General features: G+C 30.9%; 1 protein-coding gene across 4 annotated transcripts in view; it reads left to right on the top strand.

The window, feature by feature from the left end:
- The window catches only part of LOC106784120 (protein sidekick), a 27,787-nt gene extending 3,149 nt beyond the window's left edge, over positions 1 to 24,638 (top strand). The window contains exons 2-34 of one of the 4 annotated variants that reach the window (XM_014743279.1): positions 12,035 to 12,130; positions 12,271 to 12,450; positions 12,546 to 12,759; positions 12,832 to 13,005; positions 13,093 to 13,301; positions 13,403 to 13,553; positions 13,640 to 13,767; positions 13,855 to 13,965; positions 14,687 to 14,806; positions 14,876 to 15,031; positions 15,127 to 15,253; positions 15,344 to 15,645; positions 15,716 to 15,901; positions 15,977 to 16,282; positions 16,368 to 16,694; positions 16,789 to 16,985; positions 17,073 to 17,282; positions 17,361 to 17,615; positions 17,706 to 17,934; positions 18,049 to 18,351; positions 18,426 to 18,606; positions 18,686 to 18,901; positions 18,984 to 19,180; positions 19,263 to 19,459; positions 19,529 to 19,768; positions 19,855 to 20,052; positions 20,151 to 20,292; positions 20,389 to 20,667; positions 20,863 to 20,883; positions 21,397 to 21,554; positions 22,366 to 22,528; positions 23,075 to 23,403; positions 23,499 to 24,638. In XM_014743279.1, the coding sequence (XP_014598765.1) occupies positions 12,035 to 12,130; positions 12,271 to 12,450; positions 12,546 to 12,759; positions 12,832 to 13,005; positions 13,093 to 13,301; positions 13,403 to 13,553; positions 13,640 to 13,767; positions 13,855 to 13,965; positions 14,687 to 14,806; positions 14,876 to 15,031; positions 15,127 to 15,253; positions 15,344 to 15,645; positions 15,716 to 15,901; positions 15,977 to 16,282; positions 16,368 to 16,694; positions 16,789 to 16,985; positions 17,073 to 17,282; positions 17,361 to 17,615; positions 17,706 to 17,934; positions 18,049 to 18,351; positions 18,426 to 18,606; positions 18,686 to 18,901; positions 18,984 to 19,180; positions 19,263 to 19,459; positions 19,529 to 19,768; positions 19,855 to 20,052; positions 20,151 to 20,292; positions 20,389 to 20,667; positions 20,863 to 20,883; positions 21,397 to 21,554; positions 22,366 to 22,528; positions 23,075 to 23,403; positions 23,499 to 23,741 (6,545 nt within the window). In that variant the 3' untranslated portion in view covers positions 23,742 to 24,638. The remainder of the gene's footprint in view (positions 1 to 12,034; positions 12,131 to 12,270; positions 12,451 to 12,545; positions 12,760 to 12,831; positions 13,006 to 13,092; positions 13,302 to 13,402; positions 13,554 to 13,639; positions 13,768 to 13,854; positions 13,966 to 14,686; positions 14,807 to 14,875; positions 15,032 to 15,126; positions 15,254 to 15,343; positions 15,646 to 15,715; positions 15,902 to 15,976; positions 16,283 to 16,367; positions 16,695 to 16,788; positions 16,986 to 17,072; positions 17,283 to 17,360; positions 17,616 to 17,705; positions 17,935 to 18,048; positions 18,352 to 18,425; positions 18,607 to 18,685; positions 18,902 to 18,983; positions 19,181 to 19,262; positions 19,460 to 19,528; positions 19,769 to 19,854; positions 20,053 to 20,150; positions 20,293 to 20,388; positions 20,668 to 20,862; positions 20,884 to 21,396; positions 21,555 to 22,365; positions 22,529 to 23,074; positions 23,404 to 23,498) is intronic. The other 3 variants (XM_014743291.1, XM_014743283.1, XM_014743298.1) reach the window with 3 other exon arrangements.
- The last annotated feature ends 159 nt before the right edge of the window (positions 24,639 to 24,797 follow it).

Raw genomic sequence — 24,797 nt, 5'->3', positions numbered from 1 at the left:
ATATATATAATATAATATAGGAAACAAAAAGGTTTAACTCTTCTGCCGGATGGTTTCGAGGTTTATCATTTTATCAGCAACGTTTTATCAATTCTGTCCAACGTTTTATCTCTATCAACTTTTATCATACTTCATACATCCAACATGCAATAAACGAAGAACGCACGTTACCAAAAAGAAAAAAAAAACTAGATCAATTGCTCGAGAGCGAGAACTCTTGCAACGAGCAGATGTTTCAATAAAGTAAAGGTTTTGTTGTTTCTGATATAGTTCCCCGATATCTCTGGGATAGAACATGTGCGTATCATACAATAGTAGGTTGAAGCTTTGTGCGTACGTGCATATGTGATTGTAAAAGGTGCAACGGGTGCACGTGCAATAGCGTGCATCTCACCGTCACCTAATCGAGATGAATACACAGAAACGCGTTCACCCTATGCGAGTAAAAACTATTGTGCATTGTCGATCATTCACCTGTGACTAGGTCGCCAGCAACCATTGCATACAAAAAATATATATATAAACTCGTACCATGATTTAGTCAAAATGACGAATGAAATACATCAAATCAAACTTACGTGTTTGCATTACACACAATTTTCTTTTTGACTACATACTGGCGGATGTAGTTTTTTAAGAAGTTTAAAAGATCTTTTCTACCCTTCGTGCATTGTGAATTCGTTTGAAGTTTGACTGTTTGACTGTTTGACGGTTCCTGCGATACTAATAATTTTCGAGTTACCAAATCAAAGTATCGTTTCGATCATGTTTAATGAGAGAATTCTATTTTACATGTTATGGTAGTTTTTATTGAAAGGTATGCACGAGGATTCGTATCGCAGGAAGTCGAGAATTCTCATATTTTCCAGGTCGGTGTACAGTCATAATATCTACGAGGGTAAAAGAGAATGCATCGAATAGTAATTGGCAAAGGTAAATCGTCAAACCATGGCGTGAGCACGCGAGCATTTGTTCACAATTTAACAAGCATGCAGTTGTTAAAGAAAAAAAATCCAAAATGAAAAATAAATTAGTATTGATTCGGATATTAGACTTGATAAATCATTCATTTTCATGTTCTAAGTATATTATTATTTATAGCAATTATTATTATTATTATTTACACGTTAGGTGGTGTTGCATAGAAAAATTGTCTAGCTAAGTACGCGTTAGTGGACGATAAAATGAATTCGACCAATATAAAACATTTACTTAGGATAATATTAATTGTGTATTTGAATCAAGTTGCGTTTTTCATATCCTTAAAAAAAATCAATTTACATTAATAAAACTCTTAATAGAGATAGTATTTTGTTATCAAGCAATATTTATAAAGGGTGATAATCCGGGTCATATACTCGACTGATATTAAGACACATGTCAGGGTTAAGGTTCTATTTGGATCTAACATAAGTTTAGATCTAATTTGACGTTCTGAGGCATCATCGGAAGAAGCCATAAGACGACAGTAACGTGTAGAGGAAGGTGGTGGATACCAGGTAAAACGAGAAGAATGCTATAGAAAATGGTAGTGGTGGAGGAGATTGAGGAACGGAGGGCAATACCTGAAGAGGGGGGTATTGGGTAGGGGGACCTGCTAGCTCAAGGACCTGGCAAAGGCCCTTGTCTTCTATTGTGCCTTGGTTGAGCTGACGTCAGTGATAGATACCTTTCGTGGCATTATATACACCTATACTAGTGGGCATCTACCTTTTACACGTGCAGCCTTACCCGAACCTCTTCGTACCTATCGCCCTTTTTATGTGCGTCAGCCTGCAGATACATCATGGCGACCGCATCGACCTGGAAATACGAGAATTCTCTTCTGCTTCCTGTCGAACGAGATGCTACCGTGGATACTACCAGATACTACCAACGCGTTCAACCGGTGATTGTTCTTTTATGCGAAACTCATAATTCGCAGTAGTTTTTCTTCACGGTACTATTCTAAATACCTTCTATAACGATTCAATCAAAACAATATACCTTTAGTAATCTTCTCACCGATTATTATTATTATCATCATCATCCAAGATTTCTAATATGAAAGTACCGTAAAAATAATTGCCGTGTTGGTAATTGTATTTTGTTTATCACGATTTAGCATAATATATCGTACAATGTATATGGGTATATGGTAATAAAAAGAAAAAAAAAGAAAATTGATGGAACGTATTAAAAAAGTGCAACTTATTATAAGCACACGAGAGAATGAGGGAGAGAGAGAAAAAATAGAAAGATAAAAGAACCGTTGCAACGCTGGCAATTTTGGCCTACTTGAAAAATTCATCGATGATATACGCGATCTCTTTTCTTTCTTTTTCTTTTTTTTTCTTTTTTTTTATCACTATCTCATCCCTCTGTCTTCTTTCACTCTCTGTTCTCGAACGACGACGATGACAACGACAACCGTCGTTCAAGCAGTATGCTGCTCTTATAGTTGAAGTCGAAGTAGGTATGTATGTAAGTACGTGTCTGAATGCTCCTTCTGCACGAGACCGGATGCACTCATCCCCCCGTACTTCTCTCTCTCATCCACGCCTTTTATTTCTCAACTCCTATGCTCTTCGTTATCACCGTCTTCCTCTCCTCGTGGCATTTAATAACACCGACCGCGTCGCGTTCTTCCTTCCAATCTTTTTTTTTCTTTTCCTTTAGTTTTTTGCTTTCTTTCTTTCTTTCTTTTTTTTTTTTTTTATTATTATCATTTTGACAAGACACGCGTGTAACATCTTTGGTATGCATTCGGGGGGAGGGGGTAGATTTTGACGCGACGCGCAACCTACTTTCTCGAAGTAAAATAATATCTAGGACATCAAAATAATCTTTCAAAATGATGGAATTAAAAGATAACGTTATATTTTCGTTTGAATTTGAAATAATAATAATTATTTTGATATTTCAATATAATATTATTATTTATAATCGAGACAATATTCAATTGACGAGATTATATTAAAATACGGTAAAACGTGTATATTGTGAATTAAAATAAAAAATCTCGCAATTCTTTTGTCATTGTCTTTCATTAGCTCGAAGTTCATTGGTCAAACGATTAGCAACCCATGGTGAAAAACTTTTCTTTTTAGTGTGACAAATAAGTGCATAAGCGGATAGGAAAGGCTTACTTTTTAAGGGCATCGCACACCCTCTTGAACTTTCGTTCGTTCCTGAAAAAAACAAGACTTTCTTCTGTTATTCCTTCGAAATTTCAGGATGAACAAATGAAAAGAAAAAAAAAAAAGAAAATAAAGAAAGGAAAAAATCGAAAGGTCATTCGATAAAGTATCTCGTATCGGTTCTTATCATCGATCGAAGTATTGCTTATCAATAAGACAGATTAAAAGAGCAATCCCTTTAGAGCTAGTTAAAGACGAGGCATTTACCATAATTCCCATTATTATTCCCAATGGAACTCCTTGAAGAGAAGGAGTAAGAGAAGGAGGAGGAGGAGGAGAAGGAGGAGGAGGAGTGAGTGGGGCAATGCCGGTTTCGAGTCTCATGGTAGTCGGTGCAGAGGCCACTGACCGCCCCCGGCAAGGCTTTCTCGTCTTCTTCCACTTCTCCTCCTTTTCGGTTTTATTCTTCCTCTCCCCCTATACGCGTTTGTGTGCATTCATCTGTATACATGCGTGCTTTTAGAAACGCACCTAAGAGTACGACGAGTAAAGGCCTCTGTACTACGGACTACGGAGCCTCGAGGATCGTTCTATGAAACTATGGAGACAACGATGCTTCTTCTTTTCATTTCGAGGAAGAATTAAAAACTACCGACGAGATAAAATGTATACACACTTATATGTATAGATACATTCTCTCCCCATCTTTTTTCTCCCTTCCCCTTTTTCTAACGATACAAAAACTGTCTTTCTTTTTAATTATGTTATCTCTCTTTTTCGTATAAATTTGTTTTATTAATATTATAAATAATATATATTATAAATAATATTTATTATTTTTATATTTATTATTTAATATTTATTATTTTTTTCTTATCGCGTGAGTTAAAAATATTAATCGTACGATCTCGTCATTTATTAAAGTATCTTATATGTTAAGATAGTTTAATTATATCATCTTGAAAAAAGAGACTATAGAAATTCATTTTTCTGTTGCAACTTGTTTCAATGTATGTATATACTTTTTTTTTTATGAGAATCAATATTTCTCAACTTGAATAAATTGCACTTTCTAGATATGTGGAATTTGATGATATGCTTTTTTAATTTTAGAAATCAACGAGTCTGGAATATTTTTAACGTGACTAAACCCTCATATAAGAGTGACGAGTTTCTCACAGGGTGACTCGTTTCAATGGAATCCCTTCAAGATCTGAGACTTTACGTGTTCTGATAGTCGAATAAATTGGATTATCAACTTGTATTGCTATGGTTTAAAATCGTTTAGGCCTGTTGCAGATTCTCGTTGAACAAAGAGACGAATGTCTCGAACGCTTTTTAATTTACGGCAAGGCATTTGACATGTTTAAGTTCTTCAAAATAAATTGCCTTTTGATACATCACCAAAGTAAACCCTTTGTAATATTCTACATAGGAATAACACAACGAATAGTATTTGAAATTCATGTCGATGAATATTTTTTTCATCGAAGCAAGACTGAATGCAATTATGTTAATTAATTTAAATTTCACTTGCATATGTAATATAAAAAAGAAATTAAATTACGTTTTGATTTGTTTTTCTTGCAAAAAAAATGTCGAAATTGTTTACACCTGTGCTTTCGCTTTTTGTTACTTCGCGTTTGTATTATAAAACATTATGACGTCAATGTATGAAAGTTTAAAAAGGAAAGTGACAATGAGATATGTCTCAAATAAAGTACGTAAGAGACGAGGGATCTCTTTTCAATCTTGTTCTATGAGAGTTTCTGCTCGCTGAATAAGGCCGCGTAATCATTAAACAGATATGTAATTTATATATCGAGGATAATGATTGGATGAAATCATTGTCTCAATTTAACTCTAGAGACGAAAGATATGAAAGAATATTTTTCTAATCGTCAATTTTATACATTTTTAAACTACTCGTTGATAATTAAAAAAACAAAAACGAATGTTTTAGATGTGTAACGTATACGTATACGTGAATATAATGTTAATACAATAGATAATGTCAAGGAAAGTTTTCTAAAATGCATTAATACTAAATCTGTCTACACTTCATCTATTCCTATCGTGAGAGGTCAAATGACCACTTCAAAAAATACATATATCTTCATATAGAATATGATTTTAGCCAATTGGATAATGAACAAAATATTTCCTTTTATTTTTAAAAATGAATAATGTACATTTTATGGGTTTTTATCACATTTTTTTTTTACAAATTACAGGATGCGCGTAGTAGATTTAACGTTAATGTAATCGTCGTTGCGAATATAAGAAATTTGTGTTCTATTGAAAATAAATATAATATTTTGTTTTAATAAGCAATCGAGAAATTTGTTCAGTTTAAACTTTTTCTTCCATTTCTAAATGAAATTCAATTGTGTTATGTATTCTTCGTTACGGCTGTGATCATCTTCAGTGCGTTACAGTGAAAAGTGAAAATATGTACTACAAGTGAATGGACTAACGCACGTCGACGGTCGGTCATTGCACAATGTTCTCCTTTACGCTCAAGGTCTCTATCAATAACGGAAATTCTCGGTTTCCTGAGCACGAACAGGAAAGGACAATAAAAACGGAATACTCTAGTCCGTTTAATATGAATCTTACTATATCTTATTATAAATATATTTTGATAACTACATCACACATATTTATGCGACAAACATAACTTTTATAATATATAATAATTTTTACAGGACACAATTTTTACACGTGTATGATTTACGAACGATACGTTATCGTAAGTATCGAATAAAATTTTAACCGACAAAGTATAATCCCTTTGTTATCTGTTTGTTTTCTATCGTAAGTTGAATGTGTCGTAAGTTATAGTAATTTGTTAATCGAATAATCGACTAAACCTACATTATTCATTCCTAAATAAAAGAAAATATATCATTAACTATTCAATTGGTTAAAATCTCATTCTATATTAAGATATATGTTGTTTTTTGTTAAAGCAGTCATTTGACCACTGACTGTAGGAATAAGTATACATGAAATGTATCGGTAGGTTCAGTGTTAATAAAACCACTTTTGAAAGAAAAAAACAATGATCTTGAAATAAATCGAAGCAACTATCCCTTCACTCTATCTTTTTATTTTTAAATTCGTATCGCAAATGGTCTTAAGTATGCTATGGTTCAATTTCTGTTATAATAGTTATCCTTTCAAGAAGTACACGAGTACGTACTTACTTTGTTCGAGCATTGCTGAAGAAATAAAAAAGAGGAAAAGGTGGAGGAAGTGGCAATGATGATGGTCGAGAAAGAGGGAAAGAAAGAAAAAAAAAGGAGAGGGGAGTGTAGAATACGAGGCACGATCGTGTCGTGAACAAAGTTTGCGAAGGTGACGTGCAAAGAGAAGGTCAAAAAAAGAAACCGAGGAAAATGAAGGAAATTTCTGGTTGCTCGATAGGACGGGGGAGATTAAGGGAGAAACGATTGGGGTCGTATCTTGGTTGGGAATAGAGAAAAGTGGGAGAAGTCCTGAGAAACTGCCGTTTACTGCTTTAAGTTCTGTACAATCTAGAAGACACAACCTAACCCAACGAGTCATCCGGTCTCTCAAGTTCTTCTTCTTTTTCTTCTTCTTTACTTCTTCTTCTTCTTCTTTGGCAGTCAGGCAAGCCAAGCAGGCAGGAAAGATATTGCTCTGGTATCACATTGTTCTTCCGATACATAAGATATTATAAATTAACAAGAAAATTTAATCGAAAAAAGAAGAAAAAGAAATCCAATTTCAATCATAATATAGACGAGTCTTCCAGAGATTTTTTTTCTTTTTTTAATTAATTTAACCGACATCTTTTCCTGCAACGTTCATTATCTCTTTAAGAAACTTCTTTGACGAGGCAGAATTTGCTCAAGGTCGTAACATAACGCGTCAGGAGACATAATCTTTCTTTTACAGACTTTAAGAGCGCTTCGTTGTCCGCTTTCAAGCTGCTCTTGCGTTATATATATACGCATATACATATACGCATATACATACTTACATATATGCATATGCTTTTATAAGGCCTCAACAGTTTCTTTGTTGTATAATGTAAATTGATCATCTTTTGATCTACCAATAATATTTCATATTATTTTACAATTTTTCATTCGAAGTATATTACTGTTACTTTCTTTACGTGCTCATTCTAGTACGGTACAATAACCGTTCCGTAGATACTCTGGTTATATTATCGATTTAATAATATAAACTCTCGTTGCACGCGTTATAACTCGTAACATTTGTTCTCGTTTTCATTTATCATTGGGAAAAATTGAAAATTTAAACCGATGTTCTAAATAATTTGGCGAGTTTTTTTTTTTTTTTCTTTTTTTAAATGTACACATTAATGTATGTATTTTGAGATGTTATGAATAATGTAATTGTATTATGTCGAAATATTTATGAACATATTTATTATTACTGATATCCGAATATAATCGTCACGTTTTTTCCTTAATAGTACAAATACCAATTGCAAAGTATACCTGATTGGCGTAAAATGTAGACGTATCCGTGACATCGACGTAAAAATAATAGTACGTAGCATCTGCCCTAACCAAAGGGGTTTCCCTCTAAAGGGCTGCTTACCCTGTTCGTCATGCTTACGAATTTACGTCCCATTTACATATCACGCTGAGGCACATGGACTGACAGCTGCCTCGTTTCTAGTCGATTGTTCACTGAACCCGAAGTGTCTACAAATGAAGGGAAGAAGAAGAGAGATAGAAAAAGGGCAAGAGAACCGAGAGAAAGAGGTGGAGATTTTTCTCGCTTCTTTTTCTTATTTTTTTGTTTACTTTATTTATTTATTTATTTATCTTGTTTGTATGTGTATTTTATCTTCCCTTTTTTACTTTTTAAAATTTTATTTTTTAATATTGCATCAACCCTTAATGTGAATTATTAGCTGGATAAGAGACAAAGTTCTTCATGGTTTGTTAGACAGTTTGATAAAGTATAGTCTTGTTCCAATAGGAAATGGATAATGTTATAGCGTTTATACGGATTTTATGTTCTTTAAATTGTCCCTTATATTGTAGGTTTTACAATGGCAAGTGTCGTCTATAAAAGTAGAATTTTTAACAATGTAGGATGATATATTTAAATGTCAAAAATTCTATACATAAACTATTAGATATTGTTCTTTAGATGAGAACAATATTTTATTATAAAAATCAACAAAAAGATTTTATCGATGAAAGTATTTGGATCATAAAAGAGAGTTTATTTTTTTAGAATTGTTTACTATCTTGTGCTGACAATTCTTAGGTTTCTTCTTATATATGCGATTTATTTGCCCATGCATAACATAATTCACAACCTCGAGAGAATTGGTCTAACTGAACTTATCGCGTGAACATAGTTTGTTTTAAGTCAATTTTCTTAACTCCTTTGATTACATTATATTACGAAACGTTTGCGTGCATTCGTGCCCTCTTTTCTTAACTTTCGAAAGCACAGAAAATCTTATAAATTGCTGACAGAAAATCATAAGAACTTTTTGATTCATTCGTAATAATCATGCGATAGGAAAGTGACCTGTAAAAAAAAAGAAACTAACGAAAATAATAAATGGAAATTATACTCCGCAAAAATATACAGCACATGTTTTCCAGCATGTAATTTAGTAAATACGTATTTACTTATATTTGTATTTTTGTAAATGGCTCTTTTGGAAACAGATTGTCCCATAGAAATATCGTTAAGACAACTATTTTCTTTTCTATAATTTCATAAACTCGTTTACGAGACACGTGGTTCAGATTTGCAAAGAATACGCGCTAATATGGGTGAATTTCTTTCATATTTTTCAACTAAGGATTAACAGTGAGCGGTCATTTAAATCTGCCGCATTCTTACCGCATTGTTCATGCTCAATAGAATACGAGGGATTATCCTAACTGAATGCTAGTCTTTTTTTTTTTTTTTATGTTGAACCGGTAGTAAACCGTGCGACGATCCTGGACAAACACGTGGCGCGTGCTAATTCGAACGCGTTTCTCGGTACCACCATATGCACCGCTCTTTTTCTGACTGCATTGACGTATGTATATAAGTGCACTTCATTGCTGGGCGAGTCTATGGGCGGTTATTTCAAAACAAACCCTCTAAAAAAGAGGCTGAATTGACTCTCCCTCCTCCTCCTCCTCCTCCTCCTCCTCCCTTTTCTATACAAGCATCCAACGCTGAGTCATCGATCCTTCGAAGCGTCACTCGCACTAGAAAAACTCTCACAAACTTGGATTCTTTCCAATTTTTTCTTATTTTAATTAACATTCTTTCTTTCTCTCTACTTTTATATATACAACGTTCCTCTTTTCGTTTAATTTGAGAAAATAAGTAATTATCAATTCGTGTCATATAAAATGGTTGACGTATATCGCGTTAATTTTCCATTCACGCTCTCAACGTGATAGAAGATATTCGCTATTCTCGTCAGGTTGTTGTAGAGTTTCTAAACTCCGTTATATTTCGCGAATGAAATTAGCAACTTGGATGGACGTTAACTGTAGGAAACAATAGAGACATTGTCGAGCACGGCAAAGATTGTTTAAAAGATAGTTCTATTTTCTTCAGTTGTTCCTGTCAAGATTCTAACATTTATTATTTCAAACATTTCGCGCATAGGCTAGAATGAAAGTAGTAAGAAAGGTATACTGATAAATGACATAACACGATAAGGACTCGCAGACATTTCATGTGTGACACCCGTATGATTATGACTATCACAAAACTGGTTTGAGAATGTAGTTAAGATCCGGATTGGCATTGGACTTCGGTGTAATGTACTTGAAAGTGATTAAAAACGAGACGATGCTCAATCGCGAGCTTGTATCGTTGCAGTCATAGAACATTTAGTGCATGTATGCACTGTGAAAGAAGAAGGAATATCGGTGGCAGTTGAGACGCGTTATCGAGAGACATTTGGCTAGTTGCCAATAGTAAAGCGAAATGAACGAGGTTCATGGTCGGCATTGAAATCGAGAATATTTCTGAGAAGTACGGTGAAATAGATCTTTTCAAAATGATCGAAAATAAACAATTTGTGTGTGTTTTTTTTTTTTATTTTTTCCTATTCGACATTTACCTTTTTTTCTTTATAGAAATTTATCTTGAATTGTACATATCTATTAAAATATTCATTTTAACGTGTACGATTTGATGATTCATTTATCAAATTCTTAGATAAAATAATATACATTTTGTATAAATATCATCATTTGATTTAACCACCTGAAGTAGTTCGAATACTACGTGAGTCAAGTTTAATTGACTTTTATTGGATATTTAAAGAGGTTACTTATATGGCGCGTTATTCGAATGAAAATGATAAAAGGTAATAAAAGAAAATGCAACTAATTGTAAGTAATCAGCGGTGTGTGTTGCATTTGGTGGTTACGATTGCGGATTTCACTTCGATTCGGGCGGCTTCGTACGAGATATCTCGACCGATAACCGGTGGGGAACCTCTGCAAAACGTTGCGCATTGCGTCTTACGGAACGCAGTCTCTGCTATAGCTTCCGCCATTCGCTTGTGTGCATAGTTCTCTCCCTGCAGTCTGGGGGTGATCAACCTCGGGCTTTGTATGCACTTTATCTTTAATAGAAACAATTCTAATCTTTTCATTTCAACCATATCGTTCTTCTATATTATTACATAGAAGCGTAAAAATATTTGTAACAATTTTGAAAAGTTCTCCATTATTAGTTTTTAATGTTTTCCCCTTCCCCTCGCCCCTCACCCCGTTATAAATATTTAAATTAAACAGATACAAATAATGCAGAAAAATTGTTTTATGTTTTGCAGAAAACGATTGATTTCTTTTTGGGTTACGTCAACATTGCATATCGTTACATTATATATATCGTCAAACTTTTTTTAATTAATTAAATGAAATCTTTTTTTAAAAATACTCTAGAGATATATTACTCACCGATGGTAAAAATTTATCGTTGACATTCTACACTTGCCCTCTTTAAATGTACTCATTCCACTTTAGTGTGACAGCTGGATCGCTTAAAATAGGGATTCAGTGCCTCATCAGCATGTGTTTTAAGTTTAAGTAAAACGTGGTAAGACCAATTGATGTCAAGTGTAAGTTAATAATAAATAAAACGATTATTTCCGATGATTATTCGAATCTTTACATTTTTTTTATGGAGACTATAATGTTAGAAAAATAAAAATATATCAATGATCACATTACGCATGTTAATTTTCATAAGTTTTATGAGTCAATAAAATGCATTTTACAACATATAAGTATCGTATTATCTAATTCTATATATGAAATATGAGTTTTAATGAATACGTTAGAACTAACATTTTCCTTTTAGTTTTATACATATAAAAATACATATGAGATACGATATTTTCAAAATGATAGAATATTAATTTATATTATCACGTCGCGTCCTTGTAGCGTAACAGCGTTCTGCCTTACTAATTATGTTTATGTGAGCAGAAAAATATTATAATGATAGATGTTACGAAGGATACATACATTTATCATCTAAACCTATTAAGTATTTATATAAAGATTTACATAACGATTTGTAATGATCTTTGGTATAAAAAAAAGGAAGATTTTTTGTCTATTGCATTATTATTTCAAAGGATTAAAGACAAAGAAAAAATGTAGATAAGCAAGTGTTAAATAGCCAAGTCACATAGATGTAAGCTGACACGTGAGAACCCCAACTTTATTACGGTCTAATGACTTTAAACAGGGTTGAATAATGCATCCAAGCGTTTTTCTATTTTCCACAAATTTAAATATACGCTATTTAATTTGTATGCAGTTTTATAAATTAATATAAACATTAATTAATAATAATTAAAATAACATTTAATAATTTATTATTCTATTTTATATTATTTAATATATTTTTTTTTATTGCAGAACCTCTTCAAGAGCCACGATTTACAACTCAACCTTCCAGTAGTGGTAATATTCTTAGTGAACATCGTAAAAAATTTCTACAATGTCAAGCAAGAGGTGAATATAGAAATACTTTAACATAATTTATTTTAATAACTTAATTGCGTTTTTTATTATTTGTATAAATTAAAATTTAATTACTTACATATATGAATTCAATATAAATAACATTATAGTAATTTAATTTTCTTTTGTAGGATACCCACAACCAAAGTATCAGTGGTTTAAAAATGGTAAACCCCTAAGCAATGAGCTCACTTCAGAACCTTACTTTCGAATTGAAAGTACACACAGAGAAGATGCAGGAGTATATCATTGCGTTGCTACAAATAGTGTAGGATCTATATTTAGTGAACGAATTACATTTACAGTAGCATGTAAGTTTATTTTTTATATATCTTTCATAAAATAAAGTAACAGTATTGAGTAACAAATAATATGTAAAATTGTATTATCACTTTTATATTATCAGATATGGGTATATTCGAAGATCTCACAAAAAGAATAGTAACTGTAGAATCAGGTAGTGCTGCCATTTTAGAGTTACCACCAATTGAAAGTCATCCAATACCTGATGTAACATGGTTTACTTCGGATGGATCATTATTATATGGAATAAAATATGCAACTACAGATCATAAACTACTTATTCTCAATGCTTCTGAAGAAGATCAAGGTTTATATAGGTTTGTAAATCTATAATACAATTTTCTAACTAAAGGGTAGCAATTTCTTTACTATGTTCCAATATTTTCTAGAGCCAGAGCTATTAATACTCAACTAGGAAAGGAAGAGAATAGTCCATTTTTTAAATTACAAGTTATAGGAGATCCCAATACTGAAGTAGCTCCTACCATTATAATAAGACCACAAGATACTCAAATATTAAAGGATCAAGATGTTTCATACATACATTGTATAGCAAATGCTAGGTATATATAAATATATATATTAAATGATGATTTAATATGTTTTTTGTTATATAGTATATATGAAAGAAAAATTTATATTCTATATAGATCACTTCATGAATTAAGAACCTTATGGACAAAAGATGGTATACCTATTGAGAATTCTAGAATATCATACAGTTTTAATGATTCATGGAACAGAACCTTAATATTAATTTCTGCCAACATAACTTATAATGGCATATATTCCTGTCATGTTGATTTAAGAAGTGGTGGTTATTCAACTGTAAATGCAAGTGCTAAAGTTGTTGTATACGGTATGATTAATAAAATTTCTTTTTTATATTTACTTAATATTATTTATTTAGTATATAATCATTTACATCATTGTTGACTAAAAATATAATATTTATTGTAGAAAAACCAACATTTATAACAGAATTGAAGAGGGAAACTTTGAGTGATTATGGTTCTACTGTTACATTATCTTGTGATGCTGTGGGTGTTCCACCTCCAAAAATAAGTTGGTTTTTTAATACTGAACCTATCAATCATTTAGTAGGCTCTAGGTAATATTAATATAACAAATTTAATAATTTTTATGATTTATATTTGTAATCTTCTTTATATTAATATAACAATAATCTTTTTTTAGATATGAAATTGAAGAAGATGGATCGCTTACGATTAAAAAATTAACTATGGATGATTCTGGAATGTTTCAATGTCTTGCTTCAAATGATGCTGGGGAAGCATCTAGTTACACATGGTTGAAAGCTAAAAGTAAGCTATTTTTTAAACAACTACTTTTATGCATTTTATTATGTCTACAAACTATGCATATAAATGATACTTTTTTTTACGAAACAGAAGGATTGAGAAGCTATCTGAAAAACAGAGTTATTCGTTGGGCAGCTGGCTACAATGTAGTCCGAGCTCGCCAACCTGATCGGCGTTTTAAGTTCTCTCAATATCTAGCCAGTAAGAGACATGTCTTTTTAGCACCAAGTTTTTCTATATTTATTTTTTAAACACGTATTTGAATGCGTATTGTCAAATTATAGGCTTTACATGTTATTTTTATATATTGTTACAAAATTTCTTAAAAGGCACGAATTTTTTTTAGTTCTTCAAAACTATAATAAATTATCTAGATATTTAAAAAAGATGCGCTTGTTATAGATTTCAGTTTAAAAAAAAAAAATTTGTTGATCATTTCTTATATTTTTATTACCTTTAAACATAGTTTCATATATGTTATACATAGCTTGCTCTGGATCGTATTTAATTAAAATAGAGTATTTTAATTTCGAGAACAGAGAAATATATTTTTTTTGTATGTTTGCACATTTTTATTCACTTCTTGCATTAAAAGCACATTTAATAGCACAGTTAGAAGGTTTGTATGAAGGTGCACGTTTTAGTATAGGTTTATGTTTATTTTTATATTTTGAGTTTTTTTTAACCTATTTAGTTTGTTAAATAGTATATCGTTTCATCTATAGATTTGAATAAAAGTTTAATCCTCTCTCAAATAAAATAATTTCTGAGTTATATGTATTATACTAATTCATAATTGATAAGGTATGGGTATCGAAAGGCTTTTTTTTTATATTCTGTAGTTCGGAGTTGCTTTCTGAACTGCATGGTATGTTTGAAATAAATAAAATAACATAAATCACGTGAATATTTTTATTTACAGCATCTGGACCAATTATGGAAAATGGTCCACAAAATTTAACTGTGTTAGATGGAAAGGATGTAATATTAACTTGCAATGCTATTGCAGCACCAGTACCTAATTCTACATGGATTTATAATGGTAATTAAAATGTGCAATAATTAATTATTATAATTAATTTTCTGTTCAATTTCTATATTGTTTTTTCAGATACAATACCTGTTGAAATTGCTGGAAGAGTACAAGTTTTAGAAAATGGTGATCTTTTAATTGCAGCTGTAAAGCTAAATGATGCTGGTAAATACACTTGTATTCGGGCAAATGAAGCTGGCTCTGTAAATGGATCAGCATATATCACTGTTCTTGGTAAATTTATAAATAATTATATATAGCATTATGAGCCTTTTAATAAAATCATCTATTATTTTGTATATTTCATTTAATTTTTCTATGTGATATAGTTCGAACGCAAATTATTAAACCTCCAGTTGATACTTCTGTTCTTCTTGGCCATACTGCTGAATTACAATGTCAAATTTCAAACGATCCTAGTGTTTTATATGACATTGCATGGTTTCATAATGCACAGTAAGTATTTTTCATAATATTATATGTAGTCTTACATTAAAGATATCATATTTTCTTAAATACGAGTATTAATGTAACATTTGATTTTAGAGTGATAAATACGCAAGCTAGTCAAAGAATAAAAATGCGTCATGATGGGACATTAGAAATTATTGCCGTACGTGCTTCTGACGTAGGAGAATATACGTGTTCTGTTGTTTCGCCAGGTGGTAATGAAACACGTTCTGCAAGGCTTAGTGTAATAGAAATACCATTTGCTCCTATAAATGTTATGGCTGATCGAGTAGAACGAATTTCACCTCGTACAATAAATGTTACGTGGGTGCCAGGGTTCGATGGAAACAGTCCTATAAAGAAATTTAAAGTAGAACGTCGTGAAGTTCCTGAATTGGGTAAGTTTCGTACAATATAATAAAGAAACAATTATAATATCAATATAAAATGTTTCAACACATATTTTAGGTCCTATACCTGATCCTCTATTAAACTGGATCGTTGAACGAGACAACGTCTCTGCTCAAAATCGATGGATATTGTTAAATAATTTAAAAGCAGCTGCAGCATATCAATTTCGCGTGAGTGCAGAAAATAGTGTCGGTGAAGGACCACCTTCGGATCCAAGCAATGTTGTTATTCTTCCACAAGAACGTAAATATTATATATATTTTACATTCTTAAGATTTATAATATATTTTGTATAATTATCATGTAATAATTTTACAGCTCCTTCTGGGCCACCTATAGGTTTTGTTGGATCTGCCAGATCATCATCAGAAATAATTACGCAATGGCAACCACCGCTCGAAGAATTTCGTAATGGTCATATTTTAGGATATTTACTGAGATATAGATTGTATAGATACAATGACAGCCCGTGGACTGTTCAAAATATTACCAATGAAGCTCAAAGAAATTATTTAATAAGCGATTTAATAACATGGAAAGATTATATAGTGCAAATTGCAGCATATAATGACAAAGGTGTAGGCGTTTTTACAGAAGAATTAAAAATAAAGACAAAGGAAGGAGGTAACGTAAATTAGTAACTCTATATTATTGATTTATATAAAAAATATATAAAAATAATTTATACAAAATATAAATTTCACTTTAGTACCTGAAGCTCCACCTACTAACGTTAGGGCAAAAGCAATTAATTCGACTGCAGTAAAAGTTTGGTGGAAACCTCCAAATCCTCAAAAAATTAATGGAATAAATCAAGGTTACAAATTACAAGCTTGGATGGGAAACAGTTTGTCAGAAATAAACGAATACAAAGTAATGACTGTACCACCAAGTTTACTTGATCCTCTTGCTGAACAAAGTGCTACTTTCGTAGGTTTAAAGAAATATACTTTGTATAATATAACTGTGTTATGTTTCACTGATCCTGGAGACGGTGAAAAAAGCTCCCCTATTGAAGTTCGCACATGTGAAGATGGTAAATAATTTATATTTACCACTTATTTTATGTTTTTGGTTTTAAAAATTTTATTTGTTACATTATTTGATTTATGTTGTTTTTCTTTTTGAAGTACCTGAAGAAGTAGAAAATTTACAATTTGATGATATAAGCGATCGCGCACTTACTGTGAAATGGGATCCTCCGAAAGAGATAAATGGAATACTCACGTGCTATCAATTAAAATATATGATCAAGGACTTACCAGAATCTCTCAAAACTGAGAATTTCACTGCAGATACTCAATCAACAAAAGTAGAACACTTACAAGTAATTATTTTCAAGAAGTTACAATTGTATTAGTTTAATTTCATTCATGTCATAAAATATTATATTTAATTCTTTTTACATATATAGGCCCTGACTCATTACAAATTTGAAGTTATTGCTTGGACTTCAGTAGGACCTGGCAAATCTAAAGTTGCTATTATACAATCTGGTGTAGAGCCTGTTTTACCTGAACCCCCAACTAAATTGGCCTTATCTAATATTGATGCATTTTCTGTGGTATTACAATTTACTCCAGGTTTTGATGGAAACTCTTCTATAACAAAGTGGACAGTACAAGTAAAAGTTTTGAATGATTTTAAGATTATAATTTATTCAGAATTGCTAAAGGGAAGAATTATTTTGATATTTGTTTAGGCACAAACGACACGAAATTCAACATGGTACAACATATACGAAGTTTCCGACCCTGATGCTAGTACAATCTCAGTTGGTGGTTTAATACCTTTTATGCAATATAAACTTCGTTTAATTGCTAATAATGTTGTCGGTCCTTCGCGTCCATCAGAACCAACAAAAGAATTTCAAACTATCCAAGCACCACCTTCTCATCCTCCAAAGAATGTTACAGTCCGAGCAATGAGTGCTACAGAATTACGTGTTAGGTGGATTGTAAGTTCGTGTAAATTAATCAATAATAATAAATTTCGTAGTAAGAAGTGTGTTAATATAATATAATAATTTCGATGCACTTCTAAATAGCCTTTACAACAAGTTGAGTGGTATGGAAATCCACGTGGTTATAATATCACTTATACAGAACTTCGAACGAACATATCAAAAAATATTACTATAGAAGATCATACTGCAAATTCTTATATTCTAGAAAATATGAAAGGTTATGCACTTTATGAAATAGTGATGCAAGCATTTAATGATGTTGGATCTTCTCCTTTAAGCCCTAAAGCCATTGAAAGAACTCGCGAATCAGGTATATATATAAATTTTTGTAAATTTAATATTTTATATTTATTATATCATTTTTAATATTGTTTAAATTATTATTAAAAATAAAAAAATAATAATATGTATAATTTTTGTTCAGTTCCTTCCTCTGGTCCAGTTCATGTAGAAGCAAATGCTACTTCTTCTACAACTATACTTGTTAAGTGGGGTGATGTACCTGCAGAACATCAAAACGGATTAATAGAAGGTTTTAAGGTTTATTATGGAGCCAACTCTAGATCAGCGTTTCAATATAAAAATATTCCAAGTAATACAACATTCACAACAACTTTAACAGAATTACGAAAATTTGTACAATATCACGTGCAAGTATTGGCTTATACAAGATTAGGTGATGGTACTTTGAGTATGCCGCCGGTACGAGTTCAAACTTTTGAAGATGGTATGAAAACATTATTTTAAGTTATACATTTGTTTTTTTGCATGCAAAATCCTTTCATCAGAATTTTATTTTAGCTCCTGGACCACCGTCAAACGTATCTTTTCCTGACGTGAGTTTTAGTACAGCACGCATTATATGGGACACTCCAGATGATCCGAATGGAGAAATCCTTGCGTATAAAGTCATGTTTCACCTTAATAACAGTCTAGATCATCAATTTTCAAAAGAATTTCCAGCTTCTGATAGAACCTTCAGGTACAAGCATTAATAATATGTAATATAAATAAATATAAATATTATTAGTAATTTTAAATATCTCGTTTTGTTTTTACAGAGCTACTAGTCTTGAACCAGAAAAATACTATATGTTTTCTGTAACAGCGCAGACACGACTTGGATGGGGTAAAACAGCATATGCTCTTGTTTTTACAACAAATAACAGAGAACGACCTCAACCTCCATCAGTGCCTCAAATAAGTAAATCACAAATACAAAGTCGTCAGATAACATTTAGTTGGACACCAGGTCGTGATGGTTTTGCTCCTCTAAGGTATATTGATTATTTAAAGTATTAGATATAGAATCACGTAAGAAAAATTAAGAATATACATATATATATATATATATAATAGATACTATACGGTGCAACAATCGGAAAATTCTGGACCATTTCAAACGGTTCCCGAAAGAGTAGATCCATCTTTAACATCGTACACCGCAAATAATTTAAAACCGTTTACATTATATCAATTTCGTATACAAGCGACTAACGATATAGGACCCTCAGATTGGAGCACAGAATCAGTTCCAGTACAGACATTACCCGCAGGTGTGTGTAAAGCATAGTAATCAATATATTCATTATGTAATACTGTAGTCAGTTAGATATCATTTATATAATTTTTATATAGCTCCTTCACGAGGTGTAACTGGATTGAAAGTTGTACCTATCACAACATCAAGTGTAGAAGTATATTGGAATACTATTGATGAAATATATTGGAGTGGTGATCACAAAACAGGTGGTTATCGTGTAGTTTATCAACCAGTATCCGATTTTCCAATAGCTCTTCAAGCAACTCCAAAAGAAGATATTTTAGGAATCAAGGTATGTAAACTTTTTTTTATTTTTTTTAATTAAATAGATATATAATTTTATGCATTTACTTCATTTTAGGAAACGAAAATGATATTAAGTGACTTAACAGAAGATAGATATTATGAAATTATAGTGCTACCATTTAATTCTGAGGGTGAAGGTCCTCCAAGTCCTCCAGTTACTGTATATGTAGGTGAAGCAGTACCCACTGGAGTGCCTCAACATGTTCAACCTGAATCTATTTCTTCTACAGAAGTTTTATTACGTTGGAAACCTCCACAAGCCAATATGCAGAATGGAGATCTGCTTGGATACAAGGCAAGTTGTTTCAGTGTGTTATCTATGTAATTAATTTTATTTATTTATATAAAGTAATACTAAATGTTTTAATTGATTAAAAATAGATATTTTACTTGGTAACTGATTCGCCGCAAAAATTAGAAAAAAAACAAGAAGAAGAAATAGAAGTTGTACCAGCATCCTCATTAACTCACAGCTTAGTTTTCCTTGATAAATATACAGAATATCGTATACAAGTATTAGCATTTAATCCTGCTGGTGATGGTCCGCGATCCCCAGCGATTACTGTGAGAACAAAACAAGTATGTAATGTCAAACATTCATTTAACATAATTATTATTATATATAAATAATTATTATATACTTCATATATATAAAAATTATGTGCAATTATTTCTAGGATATACCAGGACCACCAAACAACTTACAATTCTCTGAAATTACAATGACAAGTTTACGTGTATCTTGGGAATCTCCAAAAATGCGAAATGGTGAAATAATTGGTTACGTAGTAACTTATGAAACGGCAGAACAAAATGATCGTAGGTTTTTTCTAGGTTCTTATATCACATTATGAAAATTTAAAATATTAATATTTTTGTACTAAATTATATATATATTGATATATTATATTAAAGGTTTTAGTAAACAAGTTAAGCAAAAAGTAACGGAAACTAGTTTACTTATTCAATCGTTAGAAGAAGAAGTTATGTATACTTTCATGGTTCGAGCACAAACTATTGACTTTGGACCTCCAATATGTGGTAATGTTACCACTGGACCACAAGATGGTTCTCCAATGGTACCCAGTAATCTTGCTGTTATTAAAACTGTTTCAAGTGTGGAATTGCAATGGACAAATGGAGCATCTGGAAAAGGGCCCATTTTAGGATATTACATTGAAACGAGGCGTAAAGGTAAAAGCAATCTTCCTTATTCGTAATACTTTATAATAACTTCAACTTTTTATTTAATTTATAAAATTCAGAGAAAGAGAAAGTACAGAACATTACTTGAACTTATACGTTATTCATAAAAACATCTTATCGACTATTATATTTTTATTTATCTTTCAAATATGTACTAACTCTGATTTTTTTGTAATAATACAGCAATGGAAGAGTGGCAGCATTGTAAGTGTCACTGCACGTGTATTTGCTGAAAATCAATCGTTATATTAGACTTTTTAATTAACATGTACATTAGTAGAAAAAGAATAGTTGTTTTTTTAATAAATACATATACTAGATTTGATGTGTAAATATAGGTATTACTAAAATATGTTTCTTGTAAATATTTTGATTACTTTTGAGTCTTTAATATATAAATATTTAACAAAATGCATGATCATGTTCCGGCATGACATTGTTCAAAAATATCCTATTAGACATTTATAAAAATGTGCTTAGCAAGATATAATTCTAAGTTGATTTTAATATTTCCCATTTATTAGTAGAAATACATATTTCATCCTTATATTGTTCATATGTAATATAAATATTAATTCTAACTTTTTTAATTACTTTGTGAATATTTATACATTTACATTTATATTTATTTCAATTAATTTATTATTTTGTTGGATTGAAATTTATTAAAAAATCTATTATATAAAAATAGATTTAATTTTTTGTTTTTATATATAGATGACACACGTTGGCAAACTATAGTCCGTAGCAGTAACGGACCTTTAACGGAATACACAGTGTCCTATCAAAATCTACTTCCATCTACTTCGTATTTGTTCAGAGTAATATCTTATAATCGATATGGCATTAGTTATCCAGTGTATTCTACAGAAACAGTATGTGATTTGTTTAACTATCCGTTCAGCACAAAGTTAACATAAAGATCTCTTATGCGCCGTTTTCTGACGTCGGTAAGAACTCTAAAACCTGATATCCAAAAGTTAACATTAATAAGATGGAATTTAGAGATTATTCAGGAATTTTTTTTTTCTATTAAATAAGGTAAAATATTTCATATTTTAATAATTTTTTTTTTTTAATAGAGGTAATACATTAATAGAGTAACTAACATTGAAATAATAATTATTATAATTGAATACAAAAATATAAAGATAATAAAAAAATTCTGTTAATTTATATAAAAGGCATAAATAAATTTTAATTTCTTGATTTTGACTTGACTACAATTATATTAAACAATTAAGATAATACAAAAATTTTGGTTTTTTAAACAAAATATTTTATTATACTTACTTAATGAATATATTATTTAAAATTTCGAAATATTCACTATTAAATTAAAATAAGTAGGTTTAAACTTTTTAAAGAACAATATTATACTTATTAACCCATTCTTGGCATGGGGATATACTTCGCCGCGGATGTTTTTTCTTGAATCTCGCAGGAGTTTGGTCAACTGCAAAGCGTTGACTATATACTAACAATACCAATTGTATTTTTTTTTATCTTATTGATAGCATTTGGATCTTAATAATCTAACTTCAGAAAAAAGTCATCTAAATGATATCTTTTGACTGAGCTCTAAAAGATCTTTCTGATTTTTATGCTGAGCGGGCTATGCTTTTTTTAACATTTTTATTATATAGACTTTATTAATTAATATTTTTAAATTTATTTTTTATGTAGATTTTGACACCTTCCAAATTATACTTGGAATATGCTTATTTACAACATAAACCATTCTACAGGCAAACCTGGTTTATGGTAACATTAGCTGCAACATCAATCATTATAATAATTATGGTTATAGCAGTTTTATGCGTGAAGAGTAAAAGTTACAAATATAAACGTAAGTTAATAGTAAATATTATTATAAATATTATATTAATTTTACCAAGACGATATATATATATATATATATTGTTACGACCCTGTTCTGAGCCGTCCCTGGAAAAAGGACGTGAAGGCCGTTTCCAGGCTACGAGTTGTTGATCGGGGAGATCTGGACAGGAGCTCGAAAAGAACGGACGTGATATATTACGGAAAATTGTAGAAAAACCCTGAACGGTTATTAGAGTTCCATAAATAAAGTTCTTTGTTAATCTTTTGTAATCTGAAAAAATGTAATGCTTCCCGGAGAAGTAACACTCCCGCCCAAACTCAGATTACAAAAGATTAACAAAGAACTTTATTTATGGAACTCTAATAACCGTTCAGGGTTTTTCTACAATTTTCCGTAATATATCACGTCCGTTCTTTTCGAGCTCCTGTCCAGATCTCCCCGATCAACAACTCGTAGCCTGGAAACGGCCTTCACGTCCTTTTTCCAGGGACGGCTCAAAACAGGGTCGTAACAATATATATATATAGCAATATAATCTTATATAATCTTCAGAAGAAGCTCAAAAAACTCTTGAAGAGTCCATGGCTATGGATACTGATGATAGACAAGAATCAGATTTAGAGTTATATCGATCTCGGCAGGGAGGTGTTAGTGGCTTAAGTGGAGGAAACACTTGTGGGACTTTAAGTAAAAGAAATACATTGGCACGAAAATCTGCTCATCCACCTCCTCCTACAATGTTAGGTAAATCTCCACCTAGACCTTCACCTGCTTCAGTCACTTATCATAGTGACGAAGAAAGTCTTAAAGGCTATGATGAGAATCCTGATGATAGTAGTGTCACGGAAAAACCTTCAGAAATCAGCTCTACAGATTCTCAGGTATTATTTGTCATTTAATAATAATTTATTCATCATTTTTAATTACTTTTTATATTTATATATCCATTCATAATTATATCATATACGTATTTCAGGGTTCTGAGAGTGAGAACGAAAGTGTACAGTCAGATCCACATTCCTTTGTGAATCATTATGCAAATGTAAATGATTCTTTAAGACAATCTTGGAAACGTCAAAAGCCAGTAAGGAATTATTCTTCATATACTGATTCTGAACCTGAAGGTAGTGCAGTTGTTAGTTTAAATGGTGGACAAATCATTATGAATAATATGGCTCGATCAAGAGCTCCACTGCCTGGTTTTTCATCATTCGTATGATCTGATCAAAATACAATAGTTAAAATTAAACAAGTATTAAATACATTTAAGGTGTCTCCTCCTTAACATGACAATATCTAAAGCATGATTTTTTAAATGGCATTATCTAAAACATGACTTTAGAATAATGTCTTCTTTCTATATAGAGTTAAAGACTTATATGAAAACACGGATTTACAAGTGTTTCTACGCATGCAAAAGTTGTAGAGTTTAAAACTTCAACTTTAAAGCTTTTGACATCCTCGTATTGTGATATATTGATACACGCGCGCGCTCATATATATACACATTATTTATCATTTAAAGCAATATTGTTTCTCATATACAAATATATTATAATTTTCATTCGATAATACTATGTAGTATATCATACAGATTTGTAAGTATACATAATGAATATGTATCTTTTATTTTATACTATCATTCCTAACTTATTTCAAGGACAATGAAAACATATGTAAAATAATTTTTAGTAATATTCTGAGATCTATGTTTATAAGGGTATATGAGATGCAAGATAAAGAATAATTGTTATGCTTTGGCATTGGTTGTGAATGACAATATAGTATGAATTTTGTATTAATGTCTGAAATGTTTAGTCTATTACATATTTACAACATTTTTCCACTTCTTAATGAATTTTTTCGTAGATATAAATAAGCAAAGTATTCACTCGAAAATACATGCAATTTTATAATATCGTCCATCATATCATTTCTTACTATTTATATTAAATATCATTATTATCGTTATATTTCAAAATACGACTTTCTAACTACAAATATAATGTAGAAAGAATATATCAATGACAGGGTAGAACTATTTGATAAAAATTCCATGTTTTATAACATTTTTTAGGCAAATATACGTTCACGATGCTGACAAAAATAAATAAGATTAAAATTCCAGGTGATAATTAAAATATATATAACATACTCATGTTTTTAAATCAGTATTATTAGTAAAAGAAACATCATTAAAATTAATATGATAATTCTCAAAACTTTTATAATACAATCATTTATATGGCGTTTTTATTTTAAAAATTTCATTGCT

Source organism: Polistes canadensis, unplaced genomic scaffold (assembly GCF_001313835.1).
Source record: "Polistes canadensis isolate GaletaPanama2010 unplaced genomic scaffold, ASM131383v1 scaffold_1, whole genome shotgun sequence".
In the NCBI taxonomy this organism is placed as follows: Eukaryota; Metazoa; Arthropoda; class Insecta; order Hymenoptera; family Vespidae; genus Polistes; species Polistes canadensis.
Note: the sequence above shows the minus strand (reverse complement) of the source record. Positions and strands in the feature narration are given on the sequence as shown.